The following is a 26,336-nucleotide window of genomic DNA, read 5'->3' as shown; positions in this document are numbered from 1 at the left end:
GAACCTGAGTTGAAGGTGTAAATTCTGCTGTGAGCCAGTGAGATGCTCTGATGTGAGACTGCCAGTGCTGCTTCCTACAGGAGAAATCCCACCCTGGGACAGTCGTGGCCTGCTGTCGACTAGAAGGAGGCCATCGCTCGTGTCACTAAGAAACTTGCTGGTGGGGCTTCAGGAACAGCTGCATGGGTCACAGACGTGGGCAATGAGTTTGGAAAGGTTCTTATGCGTGTCCTCACAGAGGCAGAGGGTGATGGCTTGCTTCCCATGTGCTCTGGATTTTTGGAGCGCTACTGCAGAGCTGGAAAAGCTCCTCCAAAAGTCCTTTACGTGGGACTGCTGCTCTTCCACGGACAAAGGAAAGGCGGCCACAATGTTCGCAGAGTGGGACCAGCTGCTTGTCAGGCTGGATGTGTGGCACTTCATGCGGCGGTTTGCCATAGGAATGACCACAGACAGCCACCCGCTGTACAGCCTCTTTATAAAAAACCCTCTGCATGTATCTTTGAGTGGGATGCTTCAAATGTGGAGAGGCTAAAGGAGGCCAAGAGGGCAACAGGCTGCGAGCCCACCGCCAAAGAACTAGCGAGGCATTGCTGCCACCGCACTCGTGGGGCCCAGGAGACCAAGCAGCTCATTGAGGAGCTGCTTATGGACACCATGGGCATCAAGCTCCTTGACCAGCAGGACCTGGACCTGGATCATCCAGGACCTGCTGTCAGTTTATGCCAAAGACGTGCTGACCAGGCTGCCGGAACTAAAGGCCAGGGTGACCTCCATCTATGGAACCATCCTGAAGATGGATTCCACTAAAAAGGTAAGAAGATACATGCTCATAACATCACCATTAGTAGAGATAGGTGTAGGCTAGGTCACTTTTTTGTTGTCGTGTTTTTTTCTGTCACAAAATTATAATTTTTTCAATGTAAACTGATAGGTCTTTTCATATTAATACTTCTTTTCATCCTATTTTAGGTCACTAAGAAACTGGCTGGTAAGGCTGCTGGCACAGCAGCATGGGCCACAGATGTGGGTAACGAGTTTGGGCAGGTCCTCATGTGTGTCCTCACTGAGGCAGAGGGTGATGGCCTACTCCCCATGTGCTCTGGACTCGTGGAGCGCTACCGGAGAGCTGGGGAAGCTCCTCCCCAAGTCCTCTATGTGGACCGGGACTGTTGCTCTGCCACCGGGAAAGGAAAGGCAGCTGCAATGTTTAGTGAGTGGGACCAGCTGATTGTCAGGCTGGATGTGTGGCACTTCATGCGGAGGTTTGCAGTAGGAGTGACCACAGACAGCCACCCGCTTTATGGCCCCTTCATGAAACGCCTCACCTCTTGCATCTTTGAATGGGATGCTTTGGATGTGGAGAGGCTGAAGGAGGCCAAGCGGGCGACAGGCTGCGAGCCCACCGCCAAAGAACTAGCAAAGCATTGTCGCCGCCGCACTCGAGGGGCCCAGGAGACTAAGCAGCTCATTGAGAAGCTGCTTATGGACTTCATGGGGGCAACGGACACCATGGGCATCAAGCTCCTTGACCAGCAGAGGATGCAGGAGATCTGGCGGACCCAGCAGCGCCACTTAAGAGTGCATCCAGGACCCGCCAGGTGTACAGCTGTACAGGAAGACAGGACAGGTGACCAAGGATGGGGTCATTCTTCCCTCGTGCACGTGGCTCAACATCCCTAGAGTCGTTCCACGAATATTTGCACTATGTTTTTTTTCATGGTGATCTGAATTTGTTTTTAGGTACAAGTGCAAATACCTTGCATTTTCAAATGTACCTGTTGGAAGGACTGGTGCAGTGGAACGAGGCACGTGGGATCGCTGCTGTTGAAGGTGCCAGTAGGGAGGAAATCTGCTAAGGCGGCCAGCTCCTGCAGTACTGCAATGCACTGAGCCAGCAGCTTCTGGCTCCGAAACTGGCACAGGATTACACCAGCCTTGGTGAATACACAGGGATTGTGTTCATGAAGACATTTTACTTTTGCTGCTTTTCACCCTTGTGTTATTAACACATCTATGTGATAGACTCTGTATTTCTATAGGAGAGCTCATTGGTGTGGAATACTTATATTCTCAAACCAGCAGAGCGTTTGAGGAAGACGTAGGTGTAGATCCTGATATTCCAGATGGGATTCGGGAAGACGACCTGCAGGGTGATCTGGAGGGTGATGAGGGGTTTGGGGATATATGTCTTGATGAGCCCATTGAATTCATGGAGCTCGAGGGCACTGACCTGCACCCCCTTCAAGAACAGACTGGTCTGTCCTCATCCTAGACAGTCTCAGTAGCTGAGTCCTCCTCTCCTGCCTTGTCCACTCAGAGCCAGGTAAATGAATACCCATAAACACATTGTGTACACTGAGATTTTATGGTGTGTGATGATGTTGACATTTCATTTTGGGTTTATTTTGTGATAATGAATTCCTTTCATGTTGGTAAATTTATTTGACATTGATGATAGAGGAGTTTATTCATTTCTTTTCATGTACAGATGGAGAGTGTGGGACCAGATGGCCAAGCTGGTTATGACCACGTCATTAGGCTGGCCAACAGTCTGGTTGCCCTGCGCCATCAGAGGTTTGTCTCTCAGTGTAAGGTGGATGAGATCGTCATGCTGTGGAACAACTTGTCAGATCATGACAAGGGCCGTCTCATCTATCCCCCCTGCCACCGTGACAGACAACTGAAGGGTCGCTTCAAGGTCAGCCATTTAAAGGCCAATGTGACCCCTGGCACTGAAAGTCTGAAGAGGTACTGGTTTCTGTTGTTTTTCTCACTTTGTTACTTCGTTATCATTTGATTCTCTTGAAAGTTCTTTGTAGTTTGGCTATAATCATCATAACCGGTCTCGTAAACCAATGTTATTCACTTGTTTGATCCTTTTTCACTTTGCAGATGCTTCCTTGGTGTAGGTGGACCGGCTCAGTGGCCCAGCACAAGCCGTGTGGGAGAAGCCATCTGCCTGGCTCTCTGCAGAATTGATCCTGCCGGTCAGACCATCGCCGGACTCCGGGTAAACCGATGGGCTGCCATCATAAGGGACTACAGGATGGTCCTGGGCAGCCCCGGAATCATGGCTCGAACAAAATTAAAGCTTTTTGAGCTAAACCAACTCACAATCTCCCGGTGGTAGGTTCATTAATTAATTGTTCATGTTTGCATCTGTTTTCATATTCATTATCATTTTCACACACAGATAACAGCAATTTTTTGTACATCTTTTCTGTACATAGGCACAATGACCTTCAAGGGGATTCAGGATTACACCAGCCTGGGCGAATACACAGGTATTGTGGTCATGCACATGCTACTTATGGGTAGCAGCTGTATTTCACCCATGTGCTGTTAAAACATCTGCGTTACGCACTCTGTTTTTCTATAGGTGAGCTCATTGGTGTGCAATATTGTATTCCAAAACCAATAGAGCATTTGAGGAACACTTTACTGCAGATCCTGACACCCCAAATGAGCTTCGGGATAAGGACCAGGAAGGGGATGAGGGGTTTGAGGACTTGAGCTTTGACGAGCCCCTTGAATTTGGAGCTCACCTGCAATGTGTATTCATTTCTTTTGATGCCCAGGTGGAGAGTGTGGGACCAGATGGCCAAGCTGGGTATGACCATGTCATAAAGCTGGCAAACAGACTGGTTGAGCTGTGCCATCAGGGCTTCGTCACTCAGGAGAAAGTAGATGAGATTGTCACTCTGTGGGACAACCCGTCAGAGCATGGCATGGCTACTGAGTACCTTGAGTGCCGGTCCTGGTCACTGGATATCCAGAACCAACTAGATCCCGTCCACCATGAGAAGTTTCCGGTGGTTTTGGTCTCTGAACTCCTCCCTCCTGTGCTGTCAAATCTTCCGGAACTGGTCCGGCATGGCCACTCAACCTCTGAGTTAGCCACTCAGCAGTATGCATCCGGATTCCGGACAGGCAGTACAGCGTGATCAAGGCAAACCTCCTCTGGTGGGCTCGACGGCAGCAGCTGTTCCTTTTGCCGCTATACTTTCTAGAGCTGTTTGTAGACCAAAACCTGCAAGAGAAGTAGCATTTCTAAGCCATGGGTTTCAATTTAGGAGCAAAATAAAGCCTGTGGTTAACATTCATGGAAGAGACTTTCAAGGTGTATTTTACAACAAATAAAACACAATCAAACATGATTGTAGCTGATGTGTGTGTTTTTTTGTTTTTTTTAAATGTAGGATGTTGAGAAGGAGGTGAGTAAAATGCTAAAACAATGCAGGTAGCCTTTATAGCAACTTGTTACCAACACAGAGAGAGATGTGTAAATGCATTATCCATGTACTTTACCACACTAGTGTAATCCTTAGATTTTCTAGCCCATAAACTGGCTTTGCAGGTTTGCATGCAGCATTTGCAAAGGGTTTGTTCTACTACACCAGTCCTTCCTGCAGATAAAGCAGAAAATTAGTGCATGTTCATGAGAAAGTGAGGCTGTTATCCAAATTTGCGGCCCACACATCTGAACCAGATGCAGCAGCAGCAATTTTCCTAAAAGTGACCTAAAAGAAGAGCTAAAAAGTTACACATTCTAGAGACAGACCATTCCCTGCCTGTTTAAAAAGAAAAAATAACCAACTTTGCAGGCATCATAGAGAAACCACAAAATGGTTGCATTACTATGACGTTTCATTAAGAGTGTGCCTGAGATTTTGTCATTCAGGCGGTGATATACTTCTAAAACCTTGGTTGCTTTCTTTTCTTTTAAGTATGATAACGTCAAGAATGTTTAATTAGTCTTTCTGTGCTTGATATGCATGTCTTATTGTCCTTATTATATAGTGGCTGTACAAATGATGATTTCAGCTGCTTTGGAGTAAATATTTGGTAAACACACCTTTGATTCTCCTGAATTTGCTACCTGAGATGTAAACACGAGAATGATGGGGATTATTTTGCTTTTTAATAAAAGTATATGTATTAAAATTAATAATTGTTCATATATTCAAATTGATCCAATAGAAAAAAAGCTGTGAAAACACATGGCATTTTGAAGAAAAAAAAATACATATATATAATTTTTTTAAATGAAGAAATATTAACCTGTATGTGTTTCTTGCTTTCTTTTTACTCACAGTACTCTCTAAAAATTGCAGATAATTGTTATGAATGTTTAAATTGATGTCTAGAGAAATACAATGATTGACAAATGACATCCAGTCATATTTACAGATGTAACTACTCCTTGAGATTAGTTTTTGCAATACACAATTTAGACAATCTATCAAATCTAGCATAATGTCGTTTTAAACATGGAATTTTAAGATGTTTCTGGTCTACAATCTGATCTGTCAGATGATGCTCGAAAGAAGAAAAGTTTTCGTCTTGAATGCAGCGGAGAACTTTTGTCATGTAATTCCTCTGAATTACGAAGCAAGATCGGGCGACGACAACATTTATTTAGTAACAACGTTTAAGTTTTGTTTGCGGTCAGTTCATTAAAATTGTAATAATGTTTCACAAAATTAATGTTTTCACTGTATTTTTGATCAAATAAATGCAGCTTTGGTATTAAATGCATGTAAAATAAAACAATTAAAAAGTAGCCTAATTGTTTTCCCAGTTTCGCCTGACCCAAAAACCCTCACCCTGAGAAATATTCATTTTAACCAACGAAGATGAGTATAATTTCACGTGCCCCTCATGAATGGCCATATTACGATTCTGATACGAATAATACATTTGCAGCAACCTTTAAACCATTTTCAACATTTAGCATTCGCCTCATTAAATTAAGACCATTATTTAACGTTCAATTCCTGATTTTATAGTCGGCGCTTTTTCTTTCTTTTCTTTTTTTCTTCTTTTAAAGCATTGAAGCAAGTCACTGTTCACGGCCATTATATGGACGAATGCAAAAATCTCCTTTTGCGGTCTGAAAAAGAAAAAAGCTCATATGGCATTAGAATACGACGGTAGAATACGACAGTGAGAGTAAATAATGGCTATCCCTTTAAAAACATCAAGCTAGTGACACAACGTTTGTCACTAGAGGGAGCTTTACACCGTGTTATAAGTCTGTTCATTAGAATGATCTTGATTCTTGAAACAAATATTTCAGGGTAAAAACTTACATTCAGTTTCTTTAACTTACAAATTCGAAATTTGTTCCATGTGCGCGTTTATTTCGAATTGCAATGTCTCAAAATAATACTCAAATATGGCCTTCAAGAAATGAAAAACGTCACAGCCACTTGAAGTAGAACTGAAGGCAAGAATATAGTAATATAGTTCAATTAATGACGATGAATGCACTGACCAAAAAAAAAAAGAAGAAAAAAAAGAAAAGAAAAACTTTGCCAGACAACCGTGACATTAATTGACGCTTTAAAGACTATAACAACAAGTTATTTTTTGCAATTTCACCAAAAACCTTCAACAGCCAGCTATAGCCTACTTAAGCAGAAGTCACAACAGCAATGTTCAATATATTAGGGAAATCCAATTGATTCATTTTACATCTTTAGGTTACAACTCCTCACCTGGGCAGTTGCTGGTGGGTTAAAAGGCGGTGATGATTCTAGGCTCCACCAACCTTCTGGACTGCAATTTCTTCTGAGTGAGGCCACATGCCTGATGTCGTAGTGACTTTGTTAGAAAAGCTATAGTAAGTATTGATACTTTTCTGGGAGGCAGTGGGTACTTCTCAATTCTTATTTTGTGCATCCTCGTGTCTCAGCTCCACCCCCTGTAGGATGCCAGGGAAGAAAATGAGGACGGAGGAATGAAAGCTTTCAAATGCGACCTTCCAAGGATGCAGCCTTTGAATTGGGACGTCCTTCGTCGCGCCGCTGTGACGCAATCGGCCTTCAAATACGGCCTTCGGAGGATGCAGCCTTCACAATGGGACACAGCAGAGGATCGAGGAGTGAGGCTTCCCGAGGAGTCATGAGCGAGGATACACAGGTGTATCCTATGCGGAATAGTTTTATCAACTAAACTTGACGCACGTATAAATTCTCCTCCCCCTTCACATCGGTCACAGTAATTTTATTTTATACTTTACCTCTGCAGTTTATATAACCACACATATCACAAATTTCAACAGGGTAGGCCTATCTTGCTTTATTAATATTTATTATGAATTTCTTAAATAAACAAACTTCAACAACATATAAGGGCAGATCCTTTGAGCGCTGCTGATGACGCGGTGAAGTGATGCTTGAGTGGTCAAGTATTTCAATGTATAAAAAAAGCTTTCACTCGATTACTCTGTCCTCCTTTTCTTTCCTTGCAGCCTTCCCTCGTATCCTACAGGGGGCGGAGCTGAGACGCGAGGAAAGGAAACGAGGATGCACAGATAAGAAATGAGAAGCAGTACCCAATGTCCTTTTGCTTTCTTTGTTCTGGTTATCAGCATTACCAATTCTAACCTGTGTTAACTAGCTCACCTGCAATCAACTTGTTGATTTGTGTCACCTGGAGGGAAGCATTTTAAGTCCAGGACACATTCTCATTCTCTCTCTCAGCACTTACCACCACCATATTCTTTTATAATTCAATAGATCTTGATTGACAAATCCAGTGTTTGCTTCCTTAATATCAATTGCTATTGATATTATATATAGTAGATCTTTTTCGGTGCTTACTTTGCGTCTTTGCTTGGAAGGTTGATATTCACACTCCCAAGGACAAGACTGAGATAAAGCCTTGAAAAGACAAGCAAAAATAACATTCAACTTGTAACTACGAAGCTAACCTTCCGAAACACTCATTAAGTAATCTTCCAGTAACCCGTTTTTCTTTGGAAGAAATGCTTCCATTTGAAAGATTAGGCTTGGCATATTTTGAATGTGACCTTTGACCTCCTTCACCTCATTCTTCTCCTCTTCAGTCAGTCCTCTATCAAATCTATAATTCATAGTAGGAAATGTATATTAAATTGTCAGCATAACAGATCATAAAGAATAGAAGGAAAAAAAAACATTTTATTTACTTAGTTAAAGACTTTAAATTGTCCTTTAAATTCTTTTTCTGTGGAGTTATGGAGGCAGCAAAGCTTTTTTGAAGTTTGGAGACTTCCTCTAACTTCTAACATCCTCTAACTTCTGTGTTGTAGCCGAACATATTGTTGGCTTGTCTAATTTTGTTAGGAAGATGTTAAACCAGCTGGGTGGAACATTCAATCCTTCCATCCGTTCACTCTTTTGTTATTTTCCCCTTTTTTGTTTTCGAGGTTATTTTGGGTCGGGACTTAATAGTTTCTCTGTTGGATAAGCAGTGCAGTTCAAAACTGTGTGATCATTTATATATGGCCTACAGTTGTTGAGTTTTTGTTTTTAAAGTCGCCTTGTAGCTTGTGCCCAGTAGGCTACACCTCAAAAGATAAAGATAGGGTAGGGATTAGAAAATGTTAGGCAGGAATCTGGGGTTTTACAATCTATGGTCCTAGTAGCCTACGCGATACGATAAGACTAGATGTGACCAGACATGATCTGCTCACCAATATGACATCCCTGCAGTTTTCTGTGGGGTTTTTGAAGAGCGAAACAATTAAAGTAGCCTACATTGTTTGTTTGTTTTATTTTTTTATTTTTTTATTTTTTTCTTCTCAATTTAAAGTAGCTCTGTGACTTTTTTTTTTTTTTTTTGAAGGCGATTAACAATTATTTGAGCAGTGGAGGATCGGCCGCAACATTTATAATCAGTGAATGGGTTGGGCGCAGGGGGGCCAACAGAGAACATTGGTATGGTTCCAAGGAAAAAGATCCATGCCAATCTTCTCTGTAGGCCCCCTTGCGGCCCCCTGCGCACCTGGGCCCCACCCATTCACCTGAGTATAAATGTTGTGGCCCCACTGTGTGATATGGTCATCAGTTTGATTCAGTGTCTTGAGAGAGCATCATTATAATTGAAAAAAAATGCCTAGGAAACAAGGATGGCCTCCAGTCCTCCCCAGACAAGAGAGGGAACGGAGGGAGAAACTTCGACGGAGGTTGGAGTCAGACTTGGCTAACACTGTACAGCGTGTCAGCAAGGCAGAAGCCTTAAAAAAGAGTGAAAAGTTTTCCAAACCTCACTGGCCTCCTGTAATATCTTCAGAGGAAAAAGAGAGGAGGAGGCTGTTCCGAAAAAGCCTGGAGAAACCGTCATCTCCTCCAGCCTCCCCATCCACGAGCCAGCAGTGGCCTCCACAAATGAAAACTGTGAAAGTGTCAGGTAAGATCTTTAAGCTATAAATGTAAAACAATGAATTCATATCAAATACAGCCATTGTCTAAAATAACTTTTTTTGTGAACTTTTACAGTTCCTTCATGCGCGTCGCTGGCTGCGCTCCCTCCTCCATCAGCTGTGGCTGAGGTGGCCCTTAAACGGGTGCCTAGGGCCACAGCCTGGAGGAGGAAGAAGAGGGCTGAAGAAGACCTCAAGGCCTTAAAGCAGGGCAGAGCCACCGCCCGGAGAAAGGATCCAACAGGGTTTCCTTGCAGTCTGTGTGGGAAGCCTAAGCGATTGGAGTTTGGGCACAGCTCCTTCCGTGGGCAAAGCTTCTGTGCCACTTCTTCTGGCAAGACAGTATCGCAATGGCTGTCTGAGAAGAGAAGAATTGCAGCTGCAGACAATGTGGCTGATGTGCCCAGGACAACGGCCTGGAGGAGAAAGAAAAAGGAAGAGGCGATTTCCCTAGGCCTGCCGCAGAAAAGACAGAAAAAGTGCACGCCAATAACTTGTAGCCTGTGCCGGCAACCCAAAACGAAGGACTATGGACATTCACGGTATTCTGGAAAAGCCTTTTGCAGTACGCACGAAGGCAAAAGTGTGGAACTGTGGTTGGCAGAGCAACGGGCTCTTGCTCATAAATGAAGGCCTTTAAGGTTTTATCTTTAATTTGGTTTGCTTGAAAATAATTGTTTGTAAAATTTGGTTATATTTTTAAAATTCTATTGTGAACTATTTAATGAAACAAATAAACATTTTATTGTCTATTTATTGCCTTTCTATTGTTTCTGCTGTTAATTTGTTTTAATATTTGCATTCAGTATTTTGTTTACATTTTATATTTTTTCATAGTTCTAGTGTGATTAGTCTATTTAATAAATAAACACACACACACACACACCAAAAAACAGACTGATTGACTCTGAGATGTAACTCCATTACATATAAATAGATTACTATTATAAAATAGATATAATAATCTATTTTAAAAAATAGATAAAAAAAACAATTTAGGCTTTCATGAAGGCAGATAAACCTTAAATAAGGTTTTTATATATTAACATGGCATTTATGAGGGCAAATTAATGTTCTCAAATAAAGAACCGTCATTTATTTAGGACTATTTACACAATGTAAAATAAACAACAGTCTTTTAATGACCGCTATGAGAGCAAATAAGTGTCATTTTAATTATTTTAATAAAAGTGTTGTGTAATTTTTTATTAACATGGCCTTCGTGAAGGCAGATAAGCATTCTAAAAATAAAGGACTGTTTAATGGTTTTTATGAGGGCAAAAAAGTGTTCTCAAATAAAAGAACAGTCTTTAAATGTTCTAAAATAAATCTTAAGGATAATTTATATGACCGTTATGTAGGCAGATAAACCTTTTGAAATAAAGAACAATCCTTTTGAAATAATTAAATGATCTTTATTAAATGCAAATAAATAGAACATTTTCAAATACTTGGAAGAAGAAACAATATTTATAAATAAATTATTTACACCAAAGGATTTCTCCTCTCCTGCAGCCACTCTTCCACAGTCTTTCCCTCTGCTGTGGCACAGAAGAAGAAATTGCCCACCCTGGTGTGCCCAAACTCTTTTATTCTGGGCTGCCCACATCGACTACATGTGTACTTTTTGCGTTCATGTTTCTGTGGAGGGGGCAGCCCTTGTTTTTGAGCTGCAAACTCCTCTGCCTTCCTCTTTCTCCACAAAGTTGTTCTGCTCAAGGCAGAGAGGGATGCTGATGGTGGGGCAGAGAGGGATGCTGATGGTGGGGCAGAGAGGGATGCTGATGGTGGGGCAGAGAGGGATGCTGATGGTGGGGCAGAGAGGGATGCTGCAGAGAGGGATGCTGATGGTGAGGCAGAGAAGGCGGGTACAGACGCGGTGGGAGGACGTCGCTGCCCACGTAGTATGGCCTGACCTGAAAGGTCAGGGTTTGAGACAAACGGGAAAGGGGATCCAGGTGCAGAGGCCACTGACGTCTTCTGTTTGGCTACAGGAAGCAGGGTGTCAGATACCATGCTGATCTGAGGTAAGGGCACACTCAGAGCCAGCACGTCTGCTTCCATCTTCTTCCTGTAGTTGTTGTACCTGTGTAAAATGGCACAATTAATAGAATGCATAGAATATGAGAATAGTCAAATTAATTTTATAGCTGGCTTAAAAAAAAAACTACTTACCAGACAGAAAGAGTCCGCTGATTGACCTCAAACAGCTGAATCCTTGTCCTTCCCCTCAGTGCTGGGCAGTTCCCCACCAGCCTCCGTATGGCCTGGTAGTCGTGTAGGATGGCAGCCCAGCGGTTCAGTGAAACGCCCCACTTCACCTTCCCCGCCGGATGAATGGAGCAAAGCTCCAGACATACTGCCTCCACAAATCGACTAATATTAGGCCATTGCGCAGGACCCGACCCCTGCCCCAGCACACACCTGTAAAATAAAATAGGCAATTTTGAAGCATAAAAAACAAATAGTCATCTGTTTTATTAAAGCTCTGTGTGCAAATATTTAACTTACCGCTTCAGGCTCTCCTTTCCATGGCAGGTGGAGGTTTTGGAGTGGGTGGCCTTGAACCTGCCTTGCACGAGTCTCTCCTTGTGTCTCGGCGGATAGGAAACCCCCTTTTTGTCACTGTCCGGCAGTCTGTCCCACAGCCGAACAATGTCAGTGGCTTCCCTATCTGAGACACAAGGCTTTTCTCTGAGCTCAACAAGGTACCTGGCCAGGTCCACCACTCTATCGAAACCCGGTGTCCCGTCTGGTCCTCTGCACACCTAACAAGAAGAAAGAAGAAGTTAGTATGGATGCAAAAAAATCCTCCATATGATGGCATGGAAAGGGATGCCTGCATGCATACATACGTCGTCTTGGGGCTCAGGTGGCAGGTCCTGGGAGGACTGAGAGGGTGACGCTGAATCCCGAGACAAGCGTACAGCTTCCTTGGTGGATAATAAAGACAGAGTGGAGATGGTGTGGTCCTGCTCCTCTGCTTCATCGCCAAATCCCTCATCTTCTACATCCACCAAGTCGTCTGGGATTCTGTCTGGGGCATCTGGGTCCCGCCCAAAGTCCTCCCTGAACTCCCAGGACTGCTGAGAACACAGGTACTCCACCCCGATGAGCTCGCCTGATAAAACAAAATTAAGTAGAAAACAAGGTTTTAAAACAGACGCCTGTGCATTACAAAGAAAACAACAAAGCATGGCATTATAGACACATACCCGTGTACTGTCCTGGCTTTGAATAGTCTTTTACAAGACTACAGCCAAGAAGACGCTGACTGAGCTCATTGAGGCTGTGCTGGAGCGAGCCACTGTAGCAGCGCAGCGACGATGGGGCCTCGTGAGTGACCACCTCAGCAGCAGCAGCAGCAGCAGCACGGTCCTCGTTCCACCGCTCCAAACCCTCAAGCAGATAAGCCTGGAAATTTTCCAGGTTAGCGCTCGTTCCTGATAAAAAAAAAGAGGAAACATTAACACTAATTTATAATTACAAAAGACATGAACGAGACACATTGAGACACACACAAAAAAAAACACACACATTGAAGTGGATGTTTATTCGTACCGGGTATGAAGCGGTTGAGGTGGTTGTGGAAGGACTCCAGGGAAGTGGACCCCCGAGCGCAGCGGTAGACAGGAAGAGTGACCCCTCCCTTTGTCATACTCCCTGTCTGGGTGTACAGCTGCACACCAGGGGGGTCCTGGATGCAGGGAAGATGGCGTCTTTGCGTGTCCCAGATGACGTCCATCCTCTCCTGGTCCACCAAGGGGATGCCCATGGTTTCCCTGGCGTCCTTGAAGGCCTCCAGCAACTCACCAATCAGCTGCTCTGTCTCCTCCACGCCACGTGTGCAGCGTCGACAGTGCAGCGCCAACTGTCTGGAGGTGAGCCTGCTGGTTAGCTGGTCCTCAGTGAGGCCTCTGATGCCCTGCTGTTGCTCCAGCTCCCTCATTTTCGCCTCCCTCAGCAGAGCCACATCTCCCTCATCCCAGACGAAAATGCAGGCAGAGAGCTTCGCCATGAACAGACCGTAGAGCGGGTGGCTGTCAGTGTGCAGACCTGCGGCGAAGCGCCGCATGAAGTGCCACGCATCAAGACGTACCACCACATCGCTCCAGCCGCTGAACATGGCACCTGCCCTGGAGGTGCCCACAGAAGAGCAGCAGTCTCTGTCCACATAAAGGAGTATGGGGGGAGCGACTCCAGCAGCCTCGTACCTCTGCACCAGGCCTGTCGTCATGGGCAGCAGTCCCTGACCCTCATGTGAGGTGAGCACAGACATGAGGACCTGTCCGTGCTCATTGCCCACATTGGTGACCCAGGCTGCGGTCCCAGCTGCAGCTCCCGCCAGTTTTTTGGCCACCTATTGTTGAAAAACAGAAAATTCAGTACATAACCTAAAAAATATTTATACACACCTGTACATACACATTTGGGTATATCTAATATTTGATTAATATGTTACCTTTTTTGTTGAGTCCATCTTTAGGATGGACCCAAAGACAGAGGTGACCCTGGCTTTGAGCTCACCATACCGGGACCGGATATCCTCTGCGTGGACAGAGAGGAGCCACTTGGCAGTTGGTACAGGCGGCTTGGGTGGTGGAGGTGAGATGGGCTGTGTGGTGGTGCCCTGGAACCGGTCACACACCGAGAGGTATTGCAGGGACCTCTCCATCCATTCCTCACTATGCTGTTCACATAGCTTGTGATATAACATAGAGACGCTGTTGCCGAGAGAGCGCTCCCTCATCAACTTTGCCACATGCATATCACAAGAGAACCTGTTAAAACACACAAAGGCAAAGTTTATTAAAGTTTCTTTAAAGTGTTATTTTTTCCAGAGCAGAGGAAAGGGGCGTTGTTTCCCATAGAAAAAGATAAAAAAAACAGTACAGAGTTTGATATTGTTTTAAGTCTGACATCTATCAAAGGTCAAGCAAGGCTCAATGGGGGGTCGTTAACACATCTTGAATAGAACCTCAGCTGTCAGGCCAGGTGTCTCAAGGTGTTGGAATGTTAATGTTCTGAGTTTGACACCTTTGAAAGGTCACGCAAAGAACAAAGGTGGTAAGTCGTTCACACATTCTGTATAGAACCTCAACTGGCAGACACAGTGTCTTATGTAAAAACTACAAAAGCAAGATAATGCTTGTTTTGTGTACAACTTACGTGTAATTAATTTATTAATTTATTTTAAGTACTAACATACATGTTATTTTTAAGTCACTTAAGTTACATTATTGCCATGACAGCCTAGTTAACGGTGTAACATTTTAGTAGTTAATTGCACCTGCAATAAGAATAGTTTTTTCATGACTCACCGGTAAGTGAGGATGGCTGGGAACATCCTGCGGTGAGCCGGATCCAGCTGGTCCAGGATGTCATAGGACCACGCGGCCAGCTTCTTGTGGCAGCGCTGACACTCCAAGTATTCTGTTGCCAGAAAATACCAGCCGTGTAAATTCAGCACCCGCCTCACTGTCTTGTAGAGCCCACATGATGTCAGTCGCTGACCAGACCGTCTGCAGTCTGGCGAGCTGCAAGTCAGCTTGTAGGACCACATCCTGTAAGGCATCCACAAACACAGCGGCCAGGTGAAGAACACGTCCGGCGACGCTGGAGGCTGATGATACTGCAGACGTGGCTGGGGAGGGTACCACCACATCTGCAGGTTCTCTGTCAGCGTTGCCCTTCCACCCTGGCGTCGGAAGAGGGAGCGGCCGATCCACTCGTGTTGTTCTTTTGGAAGGGAGTGCTTCCATGCCTCAGGGAGAACAACCTATACACACACAAAAATATGTTATATATGAATAAAAACAAAATGAGTATAATACATACTGTATATATATGTATTATTATTATTAATATATATATAATATAATGTATATTATATATATGTAAACTTTTTGTGTGAAAACTGTACCTCAGAAGCCGCTGACACCAGCCTTTGAGCGGCTCTTTGCTCCAAGCGAGGTGAGCGGATCGGCGTTGAAGGGGGTGGTCGAAGTACTGTGAAGAACACATCATCTTAATTTTGTAATTAGTACTAATGATTTAATCATTTGAAGACATTTGTGGTTACATAACAATGCTATATGATGTTAGTAAATGTATTAGTGATCACATATGATCAGGTGAGTATGATTTTATTTTTTTTACACACAAAAGAAAACAAAACACTCACCCTGTGGCTCCACCTCCATGGCTGAAGCCAGCAGATCTTCATCCGTTGGCTCTGAGGGCAGAAAAATTGCAATGTTATTCATAATTCCATTAGAACGTGCATAGAATTACACCACTTAATAGATCTAAAAACTCACCGTGTGCTGTGGCTGGCTGGGAATGGGAGCTTTGGGTGGGAGGAGGAGAAGCCGAACGCGAAGGATGCGGGACAGCAGGCTGGGATGCAGAAGATGACTTTTTTTTCCTCTGCTGGTCCCTCAGCAAGATGTATTTTTTCAAGGCATCCATCTTGCTGCCTCTACTGGTGCCCTTGTGCCGGATGAACTCCACATAGCTACATAAGAAACACAATAGTTTACATGATAAGAGTAAAATAAATACAAAACAGCAATACAATTAACAAGCAAGCAGAAGCACATATTACCTTTTCTTCTCCCTGTCCTTAGCCTCATAGAGCTCCTTGTAGGTGCTCTTCCTGTGGACCCCAAAGCCCACCAGACAGTCACCCTCACAGCCAGGTAACGTGCCCTCTCTCTGCCTACGCACTTTGATGGCTTCTGCAACCATCGCAAATGTGCAGGCATATTGGAGAAAGGCATCCTTGTTAGCCATGAGGGCACTTCTGTCCAATCTGCCAGCCTCGCGCTCCCGCTGATGCCCAGACAGGACCATGAGGGAGTAGCCAAGGTCATTCTCTAGCATCCATTTGAAGGGTTTCCCTCTGTATTGACCAAACTGGATGGCACTTTGACTTGCCACCAGCAGGTCATCAAAGGGATTCCCTCCACCTTGGATGACCCTGACCTTGGCCTCCCCCAGCACAGCCTCAGGGTACTTTGGGACAAAGGGAACCCCTTTAGCCACTTGAGAAAGGTGAACTTTCTCCAAAGTGGCTGCCTGCTTAGAAGGCCTAAGCACCAGCTCTCCAGCCTCCACACGCAGGTTGGGTGTGCTTTCCATTCTGCAACAGTAAAGCAATGATCTTATGACAAACAATTCACTGAAAACCCCATGCATGCACAAAATAAATATTCATGGAAAAATGTACAATATCTATATCAGTCGGTGGCATTAGTGCACATTTTTTTCTTTTTAGTTATATATTTGTATTATTTTAAACGAATTTCGTTTTCTTTTTTCATAGTTGTTAATTATTCGGATCATAAAACTGACATACAGTGAGTAAAGGGTCAAACGAACGCTCATCAGAAGAATTCTGCATGCATTATATATATATTTTTTAAAGAAGTGGATTTACTGGGTGTCGATAAAAATCATGAATGAAACTGTACATTTTATACCGAATTATAAGTTTTAGGCGGCCAAACGTCATTGCATTAACTGTTAGCCCATTTTTCCCCCCTCCCGCCTCTTGTGCATGCATTATATTTGTTTTAAAAGAAGTGGATTTACTGGGTGTCGATAAAAATCATGAATGAAACTGTACATTTTATACCGAATTATAAGTTTTAGGCGGCCAAACGTCATTGCATTAACTGTTAGCCCATTTTCCCCCCCTCCCGCCTCTTGTGCATGCATTATATTTGTTTTAAAAGAAGTGGATTTACTGGGTGTCGATAAAAATCATGAATGAAACTGTACATTTTATACCGAATTATAAGTTTTAGGCGGCCAAACGTCATTGCATTAACTGTTAGCCCATTTTTCCCCCCTCCCGCCTCTTCTGCATGCATTATATTTGTTTAAAAAGAAGTGGATTTACTGGGTGTCGATAAAAATCATGAATGAAACTGTACATTTTATACCGAATTATAAGTTTTAGGCGGCCATCGCAAGTTTATGAACTGCATTTTTTTTCCCTCCCGCCTTTTCTGCATGCAGTGGCTGCTACACATTGATAAAATGCGTATTATATGCTTATTTTAAATACAGACAATACAGACAAAACATGAGAGATAGGGAAAATATACTAACTTACGTGCTCAACGAAAAAATGCAGGTTAGCAAAAAGGCGAAAAAAAGCAAAAAGGCAACAAAAAAGACAGCAAAAAGGCAAAAAAAAAAACAATCAGTGTAGAGACAAATTGTGGCGTTTTTAAAAAAACGTTTGTGTTTAAAGTTGTGCTAAATCGAGAGCAAGGGAGCGTTATTTCGGAGTAATTCGTGATTCTGACAAGACTGAATGACGTCCGAGGCGACGGCTGCGCGGGCGCCCGGGCCTCGGCCAATGGGAGCCGAGGCGGGCTCTCGGCCAATGGGAGCAACGAGCGCCTCTGAAACAATTCGTCGGCCGGCCAATGAGGCGAGGGGAGCAGGGGCGGGGCGCGGTGAAACAATTCGTCCCTCGGCCAATCCGTGAGCGGAGGCGGGTGAAACAAATTGCAACAATTCACCCGAAGATCCGTTTCGCCTTAGCGCAAGGATGACACGCAAATTCGTGAAGCGTTCCTCATTTTTATTAATTATGAATTATTAATTTACTGTAATTTTTCAGGTTTTACACTGTATCAACTGAAAAACCCAGTGTATACGCATGCAGTACGCAGGCCAACCGCTGGAAGGCAGCATCGCACTCGCAGTCTCGCACTAGACTAGAGCGTCTCACTGGCTCTAGTAAAGAAATATTAGGAAGAAAGAAATAAAGATTAGTTAGAAAGAAAGAAAGAAAGAAAGATAGATTGGTTAGAAAGAAAGAAAGTTTAGATAGAAATAAAAAAAGAAAGAAAGAAAGAAATATTAGTTAGTTAGAAAGAAAGAAAGAAACAGTAGATTGGTTAGAAAGAAAGAAAGATTAGCTAAAAAGAAAAAGAAAGAACGATTAGTTAGTTAGAAAGAAAGAAAGATTAGTTTGAAAAAAGAAAGATTAGTTAGAAAGAAAGAAAGCTTAGTTTGTAAAAAAGAAAGAAAGATTAGTTAGAAAGAAAGAAAGATTAGTTAGAAAGAAAGAAAGATAGAAATATTAGTTAAAAAAAGAAAGAATAGTTAGAAAGAAAGATTAGTTAGAAAGAAAGAAAGAAAGATAGATTGGTTAGAAAGAAAGAAAGATTAGTTAAAAAGAAAGAAAGATTAGTTAGAAAGAAAGATTAGTTTGAAAAAAATGAAAGAAAGATTAGTTTGAAGAAGAGAGATAGTTAGTTAGAAAGAAAGATTAGTTAGAAAGAAAGATTAGTTAGAAAGAAAGAAAGATTAGTTTGTAAAAAAGAAAGAAAGATTAGTTAGAAAGAAAGAAATATTAGTTAAAAAAGAAAGAATAGTTAGACAGAAAGATTAGTTAGAAAGAAAGAAAGAAATATAGATCAGTTAGAAAGAAAGAAAGATATATTAGAAAGAAAGATTAGTTTGAAAAAAGAAAGAAAGATTAGTTAGTTAGAAAGAAAGAAAGAAAGACTAGTTTGAAAAAAGAAAGAAAGATTAGTTAGAAAAAGAAAGAAAAAAGAAAGAAATATTAGTTAGAAAGAAAGAAATATTAGAAAGAAAGATAGAAAGATTAGTTAGAAAGAAAGATTAGTTTGAAAAAAGAAAGAAAGAAAGATTAGTTAGTTAGAAAAAAGAAACAAGAAAGACTAGTTTGAAAAAAGAAAGAAAGATTAGTTAGAAAAAAGAAAGAAATATTAGTTCGAAAGAAAGATTAGTTTGAAAAAAGAAAGAAAGATTAGTTAGTTAGAAAGAAAGAAAGAAAGAAAGATTAGTTTGAAAAAAGAAAGAAAGATTAGTTAGAAAAAGAAAGAAAAAAGAAAGAAATATTAGTTAGAAAGAAAGAAATATTAGTTTGAAAGAGAGAAAGAAAGAAAGAAAAAGAAAGATTAGTTAGAAAGAAAGATATATTAGAAAGAAATATAGAAAGATTAGTTAGAAAGAAAGATTAGTTTGAAAAAAGAAAGAAAGAAAGATTAGTTAGTTAGAAAAAAGAAACAAGAAAGACTAGTTTGAAAAAAGAAAGAAAGATTAGTTTGAAAAAAGAAAGAAAGATTAGTTAGTTAGAAAGAAAGAAAGAAAGACTAGTTTGAAAAAAGAAAGAAAGATTAGTTAGAAAAAGAAAGAAAAAAGAAAGAAATATTAGTTAGAAAGAAAGAAATATTAGTTTGAAAGAGAGAAAGAAAGAAAGAAAAAGAAAGATTAGTTAGAAAGAAAGATATATTAGAAAGAAAGATAGAAAGATTAGTTAGAAAGAAAGATTAGTTTGAAAAAAGAAAGAAAGAAAGATTAGTTAGTTAGAAAAAAGAAACAAGAAAGACTAGTTTGAAAAAAGAAAGAAAGATTAGTTAGAAAAAAGAAAGAAATATTAGTTCGAAAGAAAGATTAGTTTGAAAAAAGAAAGAAAGATTAGTTAGTTAGAAAGAAAGAAAGAAAGAAAGACTAGTTTGAAAAAAGAAAGAAAGATTAGTTAGAAAAAGAAAGAAAAAAGAAAGAAATATTAGTTAGAAAGAAAGAAATATTAGTTTGAAAGAGAGAAAGAAAGAAAGAAAAAGATAGATTAGTTAGAAAGAAAGATATATTAGAAAGAAATATAGAAAGATTAGTTAGAAAGAAAGATTAGTTTGAAAAAAGAAAGAAAGAAAGATTAGTTAGTTAGAAAAAAGAAACAAGAAAGACTAGTTTGAAAAAAGAAAGAAAGATTAGTTAGAAAAAAGAAAGAAATATTAGTTCGAAAGAGAGAAAGATAGATTGGTTTGAAAGAAAGAAAGAAAGAAAGATTAGTTAGAAAGAAAGATTAGTTTGAAAAAAGAAAGAAAGAAAGATTAGTTAGTTAGAAAGAAAGAAAGACTAGTTTGAAAAAAGAAAGAAAGATTAGTTAGAAAAAAGAAAGAAAAAAAAAGAAAGAAATATTAGTTAGAAAGAAAGAAAGAAAGAAAGACTAGTTTGAAAAAAGAAAGAAAGATTAGTTAGAAAAAAGAAAGAAAGAAAAAAGAAAGAAATATTAGTTAGAAAGAAAGAAATATTAGTTAGAAAGAAAGAAATATTAGTTTGAAAGAGAGAAAGATAGATTGGTTAGAAAGAAAGAAAGAAAGAAAAATATTAGTTAGAAAGAAAGATTAGTTTGAAAAAAGAAAAAGATTAGTTGGAAAGAAAGAAAGATTAGTTGGAAAGAAAGAAAGATTAGTTAGAAAGAAAGAAAGATTAGTTAGAAAGAAAGAGAGAAAGATAGATTGGTTAGAAAGAAAGATTGGTTAGAAAGAAAGAAAGATTAGTTAGAAAGAAAGAAAAAAGAAAAATATTAGTTAGAAAGAAAGAAATATTAGTTTGAAAGAGAGAAAGATAGATTGGTTAGAAAGAAAGAAAGAAAGATTAGTTAGAAAGAAAGACTAGTCTGAAAAAGAAAGAAAGATTAGTTTGATAAAAGAAAGAAAGAAAGATTAGTTTGAAAAAAAGAAACAAGAAAGACTAGTTTGAAAAAAGAAAAAGAAAAAGAAAAAAGAAAAAGAAAAAAGAAAGAAATATTAGTTAGAAAGAAAGAAATATTAGTTTGAAAGAGAGAAAGATAGATTGGTTAGAAAGAAAGAAAGATTAGTTTGAAAAAAGAAAGAAAGAAAGATTAGTTAGTTAGAAAAAAGAAAGAAAGAAAGACTAGTTTGAAAAAAGAAAGAAAGATTAGTTAGAAAAAAGAAAAAGAAAAAAGAAAGAAATATTAGTTAGAAAGTAAGAAATATTAGTTTGAAAGAGAGAAAGATAGATTGGTTAGAAAGAAAGAAAGAAAGAAAGAAAGAAAGAAAGAAAGAAAGATTAGTTTGAAGAAAGAAAGAAAGACTAGTTAGAAAAAAGAAAGAAAGAAAGAAAGACTAGTTAGAAAAAAGAAAGAAATATTAGTTAGAAAGAAAGAAATATTAGTTTTAAAGAGAGAAAGATAGATTGGTTAGAAAGAAAGAAAGATTAGTTAGAAAGAAAGATTAGTTTGAAAAAAGAAAAAGATTAGTTAGAAAGAAAGAAAGATTAGTTAGAAAGAAAGAAAGATTAGTTAGAAAGAAAGAGAGAAAGATAGATTGGTTAGAAAGAAAGATAAGTTAGAAAGAAAGAAAGAAAGAAAGAGAGAAAGATAGATTGGTTAGAAAGAAAGATTAGTTAGAAAAAAGAAAGAAAGAAAGAGAAAGATTAGTTAGAAAGAAAGAAAAAAGAAAGAAATATTAGTTAGAAAGAAAGAAATATTTGAAAGAGAGAAAGATAGATTGGTTAGAAAGAAAGAAAGATTAGTTAGAAAGAAAGATAAGTTTGAAAAAAGAAAGAAAGAAAGATTAGTTAGTTAGAAAGAAAGAAAGAAAGAAAGAAAGAAAGAAAGACTAGTTTGAAAAAAGAAAAAGATTAGTTAGAAAAAAGAAAGAAATATTAGTTAGAAAGAAAGAAATATTAGTTTGAAAGAGAGAAAGATAGATTGGTTAGAAAGAAAGAAAGATTAGTTAGAAAAAAGAAACAAGAAAGACTAGTTTGAAAAAAGAAAGAAAGATTCGTTATAAAAAAGAAAAAGAAAAAAGAAACAAGAAAGACTAGTTTGAAAAAAGAAAGAAAGATTAGTTATAAAAAAGAAAAAGAAAAAAGAAAGAAATATTAGTTAGAAAGAAAGAAATATTAGTTTGAAAGAGAGAAAGCTAGATTGGTTAGAAAGAGAGAAAGAAAGATTAGTTAGAAAGAAAGACTAGTTTGAAAAAAGAAAGAAAGATTAGTTAGAAAAAAGAAAGAGAGAAAGATAGATTGGTTAGAAAGAAAGAAAGAAAGATTAGTTAGAAAGAAGGAAAGAAAGATTAGTTTGAAAAAAAGAATGAAAGATTAGTTAGAAAGAAAGAATGAAAGAAAGATTAGTTTGAAAGAAAGATTAGTTAGAAAGAAATAAAGATTAGTTTGAAAAAAGAAAGATTAGTTAGATAGATTAGTTAGAAAGAAAGATTAGTTTGAAAAAAGAAAGAGAAAGAAAGATTAGTTAGAAAGAAAGAAAAGTTAAAAAGAAAGAACAGTAAAAAAGAATAGTTAGAAAGAAAGAAAAGTGAAAAAGAAAGAAAGAAAGAAAGAAAGAAGTTAAAAATAACTTTTGGGTGGTTGCAAGGCGGTTGCTAGGGTATTTTGGGTGGTTGCTAGGGTCTTTTGGGTGGTTGCTAGGCGGTTGCTAGGATATTTTGGGTGGTTGCTAGGGTCTTTTGGGTGGTTGCTAGGCGGTTGCTTGGGTGGTTGCTAGGGTGTTATGGGTGGTTACTAGGATGTTTTGGGTGGTTGCTAGGGTGTTGCTAGGGTATTTTGGGTGGTTACTAGAGTGTTCTGGGTGGTTGCTATGGTGTTGCTAGGGTATTTTGGGCGGTTGCTAGGGTGTTTTGGGTGGTTTCCAGGCGGTTGCTAGGATGTTCTGGGTGGTTGCTATGGTGTTGCTAGGCAGTTGCTAAGGTATTCTGGGTGGTTGCTAGGCGGTTGCTAGGGTGTTCTGGGTGGTTGCTATGGTGTTGCTAGGCGGTTGCTAAGGTATTCAGGGCGGTTGATATGGTGTTACTAGGTGGTTGGTAGTTGTCACAGATGGTTACTATGGAGTTTTTATAGAGTTCTTAGCATGATCATGGCATGATTTAACACTTCACTAATCGCTATTAGCATGTAGCTATTCACTGCTAGCATGTGTAGCATGTTGGAAGTGCTGTTTGCTAGCATGAGTCAAAAGAGCCAAACCTCATCTCTATACGATGTTCTGATACAGAGATATATCTCTTGCAAAACGGTTGCTAGGGTACTCAAGTTTGGTTGCTATGGAGTTGCTTGGGAGCTGGAAGCATTAAACTTAAGCAGTTTAAAATGGTTTGAAGTTTAAAGTAGTTTAAAGTAGTTTGAAGTTTATGATAGATAGATAGATAGATAGATAGATAGATAGATAGATAAATAAGTTAGATAGATACACACACACTCATACTACCTCGCTCACACACTCACTCAGACACACACACACACACACACACACACACACACACTCAGCGTTTATGAGTTTAGAGTTTATAAGTGTATAAATTGATGAGTTTATAAGTGTACGCGTTTTTGAGTTTAGAGTTTATAAGTTTAAATGAGTTTAGAGTTCAGAGTTTATTAATTTATGAGTTTAAGAGTTCATAAGTCTATGAATTCATGAGTTTATTAGTTAATTAGTTATTCAATTTAAGTTTATTAGTTTATAAGTGTATGAGTTTAGAGTCTCAATGGCTCATTATAGTATATAGAACGGCAGTTTGATTTAGTCTTCAAGGTGTTTAGATTTGAATTTTTGTCGGTTGGTGAGTTTAAAAATGAAAACATTCCACAATGTTAAAGTCAATGGGAGTTTTTCCGAGTTTTGATCGTCATTTTTAGGAAAACCGTAAGTCCGATCAGTCTGAAAAGATAGAGCAACTAACTTCAGAACAGTTTGAAGGTCTGAGCCGAGTTTGGAGTATGTAGAGTTAAAGCTCTAGGAGGAGTTTGAGTCAACAGTTTTTAACAGAAGAATAATAATAAGTTTAAACAGGATTTCAGTAAGTTGGCTCTCTCAAGCCAACTTAATAAGTTTAAGTACAATATCAGTAAGTTGGCTTTTCCAAGCCAACTTAATTAGAAACACTAAATGTTTATTTTAATTTCCACTCACCGCAAACAAAACTTAAACGTTGTTACTAAATAAATGTTGTCGTCGCCCGATCTTGCTTCGTAATTCAGAGAAATTACATGACAAAAGTTCTCTGCTGCATTCGAGACGAAAACTTTTCTTCTTTTGAGCATCATCTGACAGATCAGATTGTAGACCAGAAACATCTTAAGATTCCATGTTTAAAACGACATTATGCTAGAGTTGAGAGATTGTCTAAATTGTGTATTGCAAAAACTAATCTCAAGGAGTAGTTACATCTGTAAATATGACTGGATGTCATTTGTCAATCATTGTATTTCTCTAGACATCAATTTAAACATTCATAACAATTATCTGCAATTTTTAGAGAGTACTGTGAGTGAAAAGAAAGCAAGAAACACATACAGGTTAATATTTCTTCATTAAAAATAATATATATATATACAGTATATATATATATATACAGTATATATATATATATATATATATATATATATATTTTTTTTTTTTTTTTAATGCCATGTTTTCACAGCTTTCTTTCTATTGGATCAATTTGAATATATGAACAATTATTCATTTTAATATATACTTTTATTAAAAAGCAAAATAATCACCATCAATCTCGTGTTTACATCTCAGGTAGCAAATTCAGGAGAATCAAAGGTGTGTTTACCAAATTTTTACACCAAAGCAGCTGAAATCATCATTTGCACAGCCACTATATAATAAGGACAATAAAACAGACAACTGGGAAGGAGAGAGAATGAGATGCCATGCATATCAAGCACAGAAAGACTAATTTAATATTCTTGATGTTATCATACTTAAAAGAAAAGAATGCAACCAAGGTTTTAGAAGTATATCACCGCCTGAATGACAAAATTTCAGGCACACTCTTAATGAAACGTCATAGTAATGCAATCATTTTGTGGTTTATCTATGATGCCTGCAAAGTTGGTTATTTTTTCTTTTTAAACAGGCAGGGAATGGTCTGTCTCTAGAATGTGTAACTTTTGTTCTTTTAGGTCACTTTTAGGAAAATTGCTGCTGCTGCATCTGGTTCAAATGTGTGGACCGCAAATTTGGATAACAGCCTCACTTTCTCATGAACATGTGCACTAATTTTCTGCTTTATCTGCAGGAAGGACTGGTGTAGTAGAACAAACCCTTTGCAAATGCTGCATGCAAACCTGCAAAGACAGTTTATGGGCTAGAAAATCTAAGGATTACACTAGTGTGGTAAAGTACATGGATAATGCATTTACACATCTCTCTCTGTGTTGGTAACAAGTTGCTATAAAGGCTACCTGCATTGTTTTAGCATTTTACTCACCTCCTTCTCAACATCCTACATACATTTTTTTTTTTAAAACACACATCAGCTACAATCATGTTTGATTGTGTTTTATTTGTTGTAAAATACACCTTGAAAGTCTCTTCCATGAACGTTAACCACAGGCTTTATTTTTCTCCTAAATTGAAACCCATGGCTTAGAAATGCTACTTCTCTTGCAGGTTTTGGTCTACAAACAGCTCTAGAAAGTATAGCGGCAAAAACAGGTCAGGGAACAGCTGCTGCCGTCGAGCCCACCGGAGGAGGTTTGCCTTGATCACGCTGTACTGCCTGTCCGGATGCATACTGCTAAATGGCAAACTCAGAGGTTCAGAGGCCAAAACCACCGGAAACTTCTCATGGTGGACGGGATCTAGTTGGTTCAGGATATCCAGTGACCAGGACCGGCACTCAAGGTACTCAGTAGCCATGCCATGCTCTGACGGGTTGTCCCACAGAGTGACAATCTCATCTACTTTCTCCTGAGTGACGAAGCCCTGATGGCACAGCTCAACCAGTCTGTTTGCCAGCTTTATGACATGGTCATACCCAGCTTGGCCATCTGGTCCCACACTCTCCAAATGGGCATCAAAAGAAATGAATACACATTGTAGGTGAGCTCCAAATCCAAGGGGCTCGTCAAAGCTCAAGTCCTCAAACCCCTCATCCCCCTCCTGGTCCTCATCCCGAAGCTCATCTGGGGTGTCAGGATCTGCAGCAAAGTGTTCCTCAAATGTTCTATTGGTTTTGGAATACAAGTATTGCACACCAATGAGCTCACCTATAGAAAAACAGAGTGCGTAACGCAGATGTTTTAACGACACATGGGTGAAATACAGCTGCTACCCATAAGTAGCATGTGCATGACCACAATACCTGTGTATTCGCCCGGGCTGGTGTAATCCTGAACCGCCTTGAAGGTCATTGTGCCTATGTACAGAAAAGACAATAATTATTATCTGTGTTTGAAAATGATAATGAATATGAAAACAGATGCAAACATGAACAATTAATTATTGAACCTACCACCGGGAGATCGTGAGTTGGTTTAGCTCAAAAAGCTTTAATTTTGTTCGAGCCATGATTCCGGAGCCATGATCGACCCA

At 39.6% G+C, this 26,336-nt stretch overlaps 4 protein-coding genes and 1 long non-coding RNA gene across 6 annotated transcripts; 2 read left to right on the top strand and 3 right to left on the bottom strand.

Moving 5' to 3' along the window:
• Positions 1-222: 222 nt before the first annotated feature.
• LOC309478435 (uncharacterized protein) lies at positions 223-2,888 on the top strand (the record flags this gene model as incomplete). The annotated part of the gene is made up of 3 exons (XM_082142032.1): positions 223-587; positions 685-814; positions 973-2,888. 3 exons carry the CDS (start codon positions 223-225, stop codon positions 1,681-1,683), a joined length of 1,206 nt encoding a protein of 401 aa, XP_081998158.1. The 3' UTR covers positions 1,684-2,888.
• Positions 2,889-8,729: 5,841 nt separating this feature from the next.
• LOC309478391 (uncharacterized protein) lies at positions 8,730-9,917 on the top strand. The gene is made up of 2 exons (XM_082142006.1): positions 8,730-9,180; positions 9,270-9,917. The coding sequence occupies exons 1-2, from the start codon at positions 8,883-8,885 to the stop codon at positions 9,821-9,823; spliced, it is 852 nt and encodes a 283-aa protein (XP_081998132.1). The 5' UTR covers positions 8,730-8,882; the 3' UTR covers positions 9,824-9,917.
• Positions 9,918-11,485: 1,568 nt separating this feature from the next.
• Positions 11,486-12,160, bottom strand: LOC309477302. Its single transcript, XR_014198606.1, has 3 exons — positions 12,049-12,160; positions 11,705-11,961; positions 11,486-11,617 (listed from the first exon to the last, which is right to left on the bottom strand). It is a non-coding gene; the product is annotated as an uncharacterized lncRNA (long non-coding RNA).
• Positions 12,161-13,416: 1,256 nt separating this feature from the next.
• On the bottom strand, positions 13,417-16,381 carry LOC309477647 (uncharacterized protein). Of its 2 annotated transcripts, none has more exons than XM_082140958.1 (8): positions 15,801-16,381; positions 15,655-15,710; positions 15,514-15,598; positions 15,372-15,428; positions 15,117-15,202; positions 14,515-14,972; positions 13,656-13,974; positions 13,417-13,513 (listed from the first exon to the last, which is right to left on the bottom strand). In XM_082140958.1, the coding sequence occupies exons 1-8, from the start codon at positions 16,066-16,068 to the stop codon at positions 13,427-13,429; spliced, it is 1,416 nt and encodes a 471-aa protein (XP_081997084.1). In that variant the 5' UTR covers positions 16,069-16,381; the 3' UTR covers positions 13,417-13,426. The 2 variants fall into 2 exon arrangements, with proteins under 2 accessions (XP_081997084.1, XP_081997085.1); XM_082140959.1 differs by having other exon boundaries at positions 15,378-15,428.
• Positions 16,382-25,285: 8,904 nt separating this feature from the next.
• On the bottom strand, positions 25,286-26,323 carry LOC309477650 (uncharacterized protein). Its single transcript, XM_082140963.1, has 3 exons — positions 26,257-26,323; positions 26,107-26,160; positions 25,286-26,011 (listed from the first exon to the last, which is right to left on the bottom strand). Exons 2-3 carry the CDS (start codon positions 26,153-26,155, stop codon positions 25,398-25,400), a joined length of 663 nt encoding a protein of 220 aa, XP_081997089.1. The 5' UTR covers positions 26,156-26,160; positions 26,257-26,323; the 3' UTR covers positions 25,286-25,397.
• Positions 26,324-26,336: the final 13 nt, after the last annotated feature.

Source organism: Leuciscus leuciscus, assembly GCF_965113295.1.
Source record: "Leuciscus leuciscus genome assembly, chromosome: 16".
Lineage (NCBI taxonomy): Eukaryota > Metazoa > Chordata > Actinopteri > Cypriniformes > Leuciscidae > Leuciscus > Leuciscus leuciscus.
This window is presented reverse-complemented; position numbering and strand designations above follow the sequence as displayed.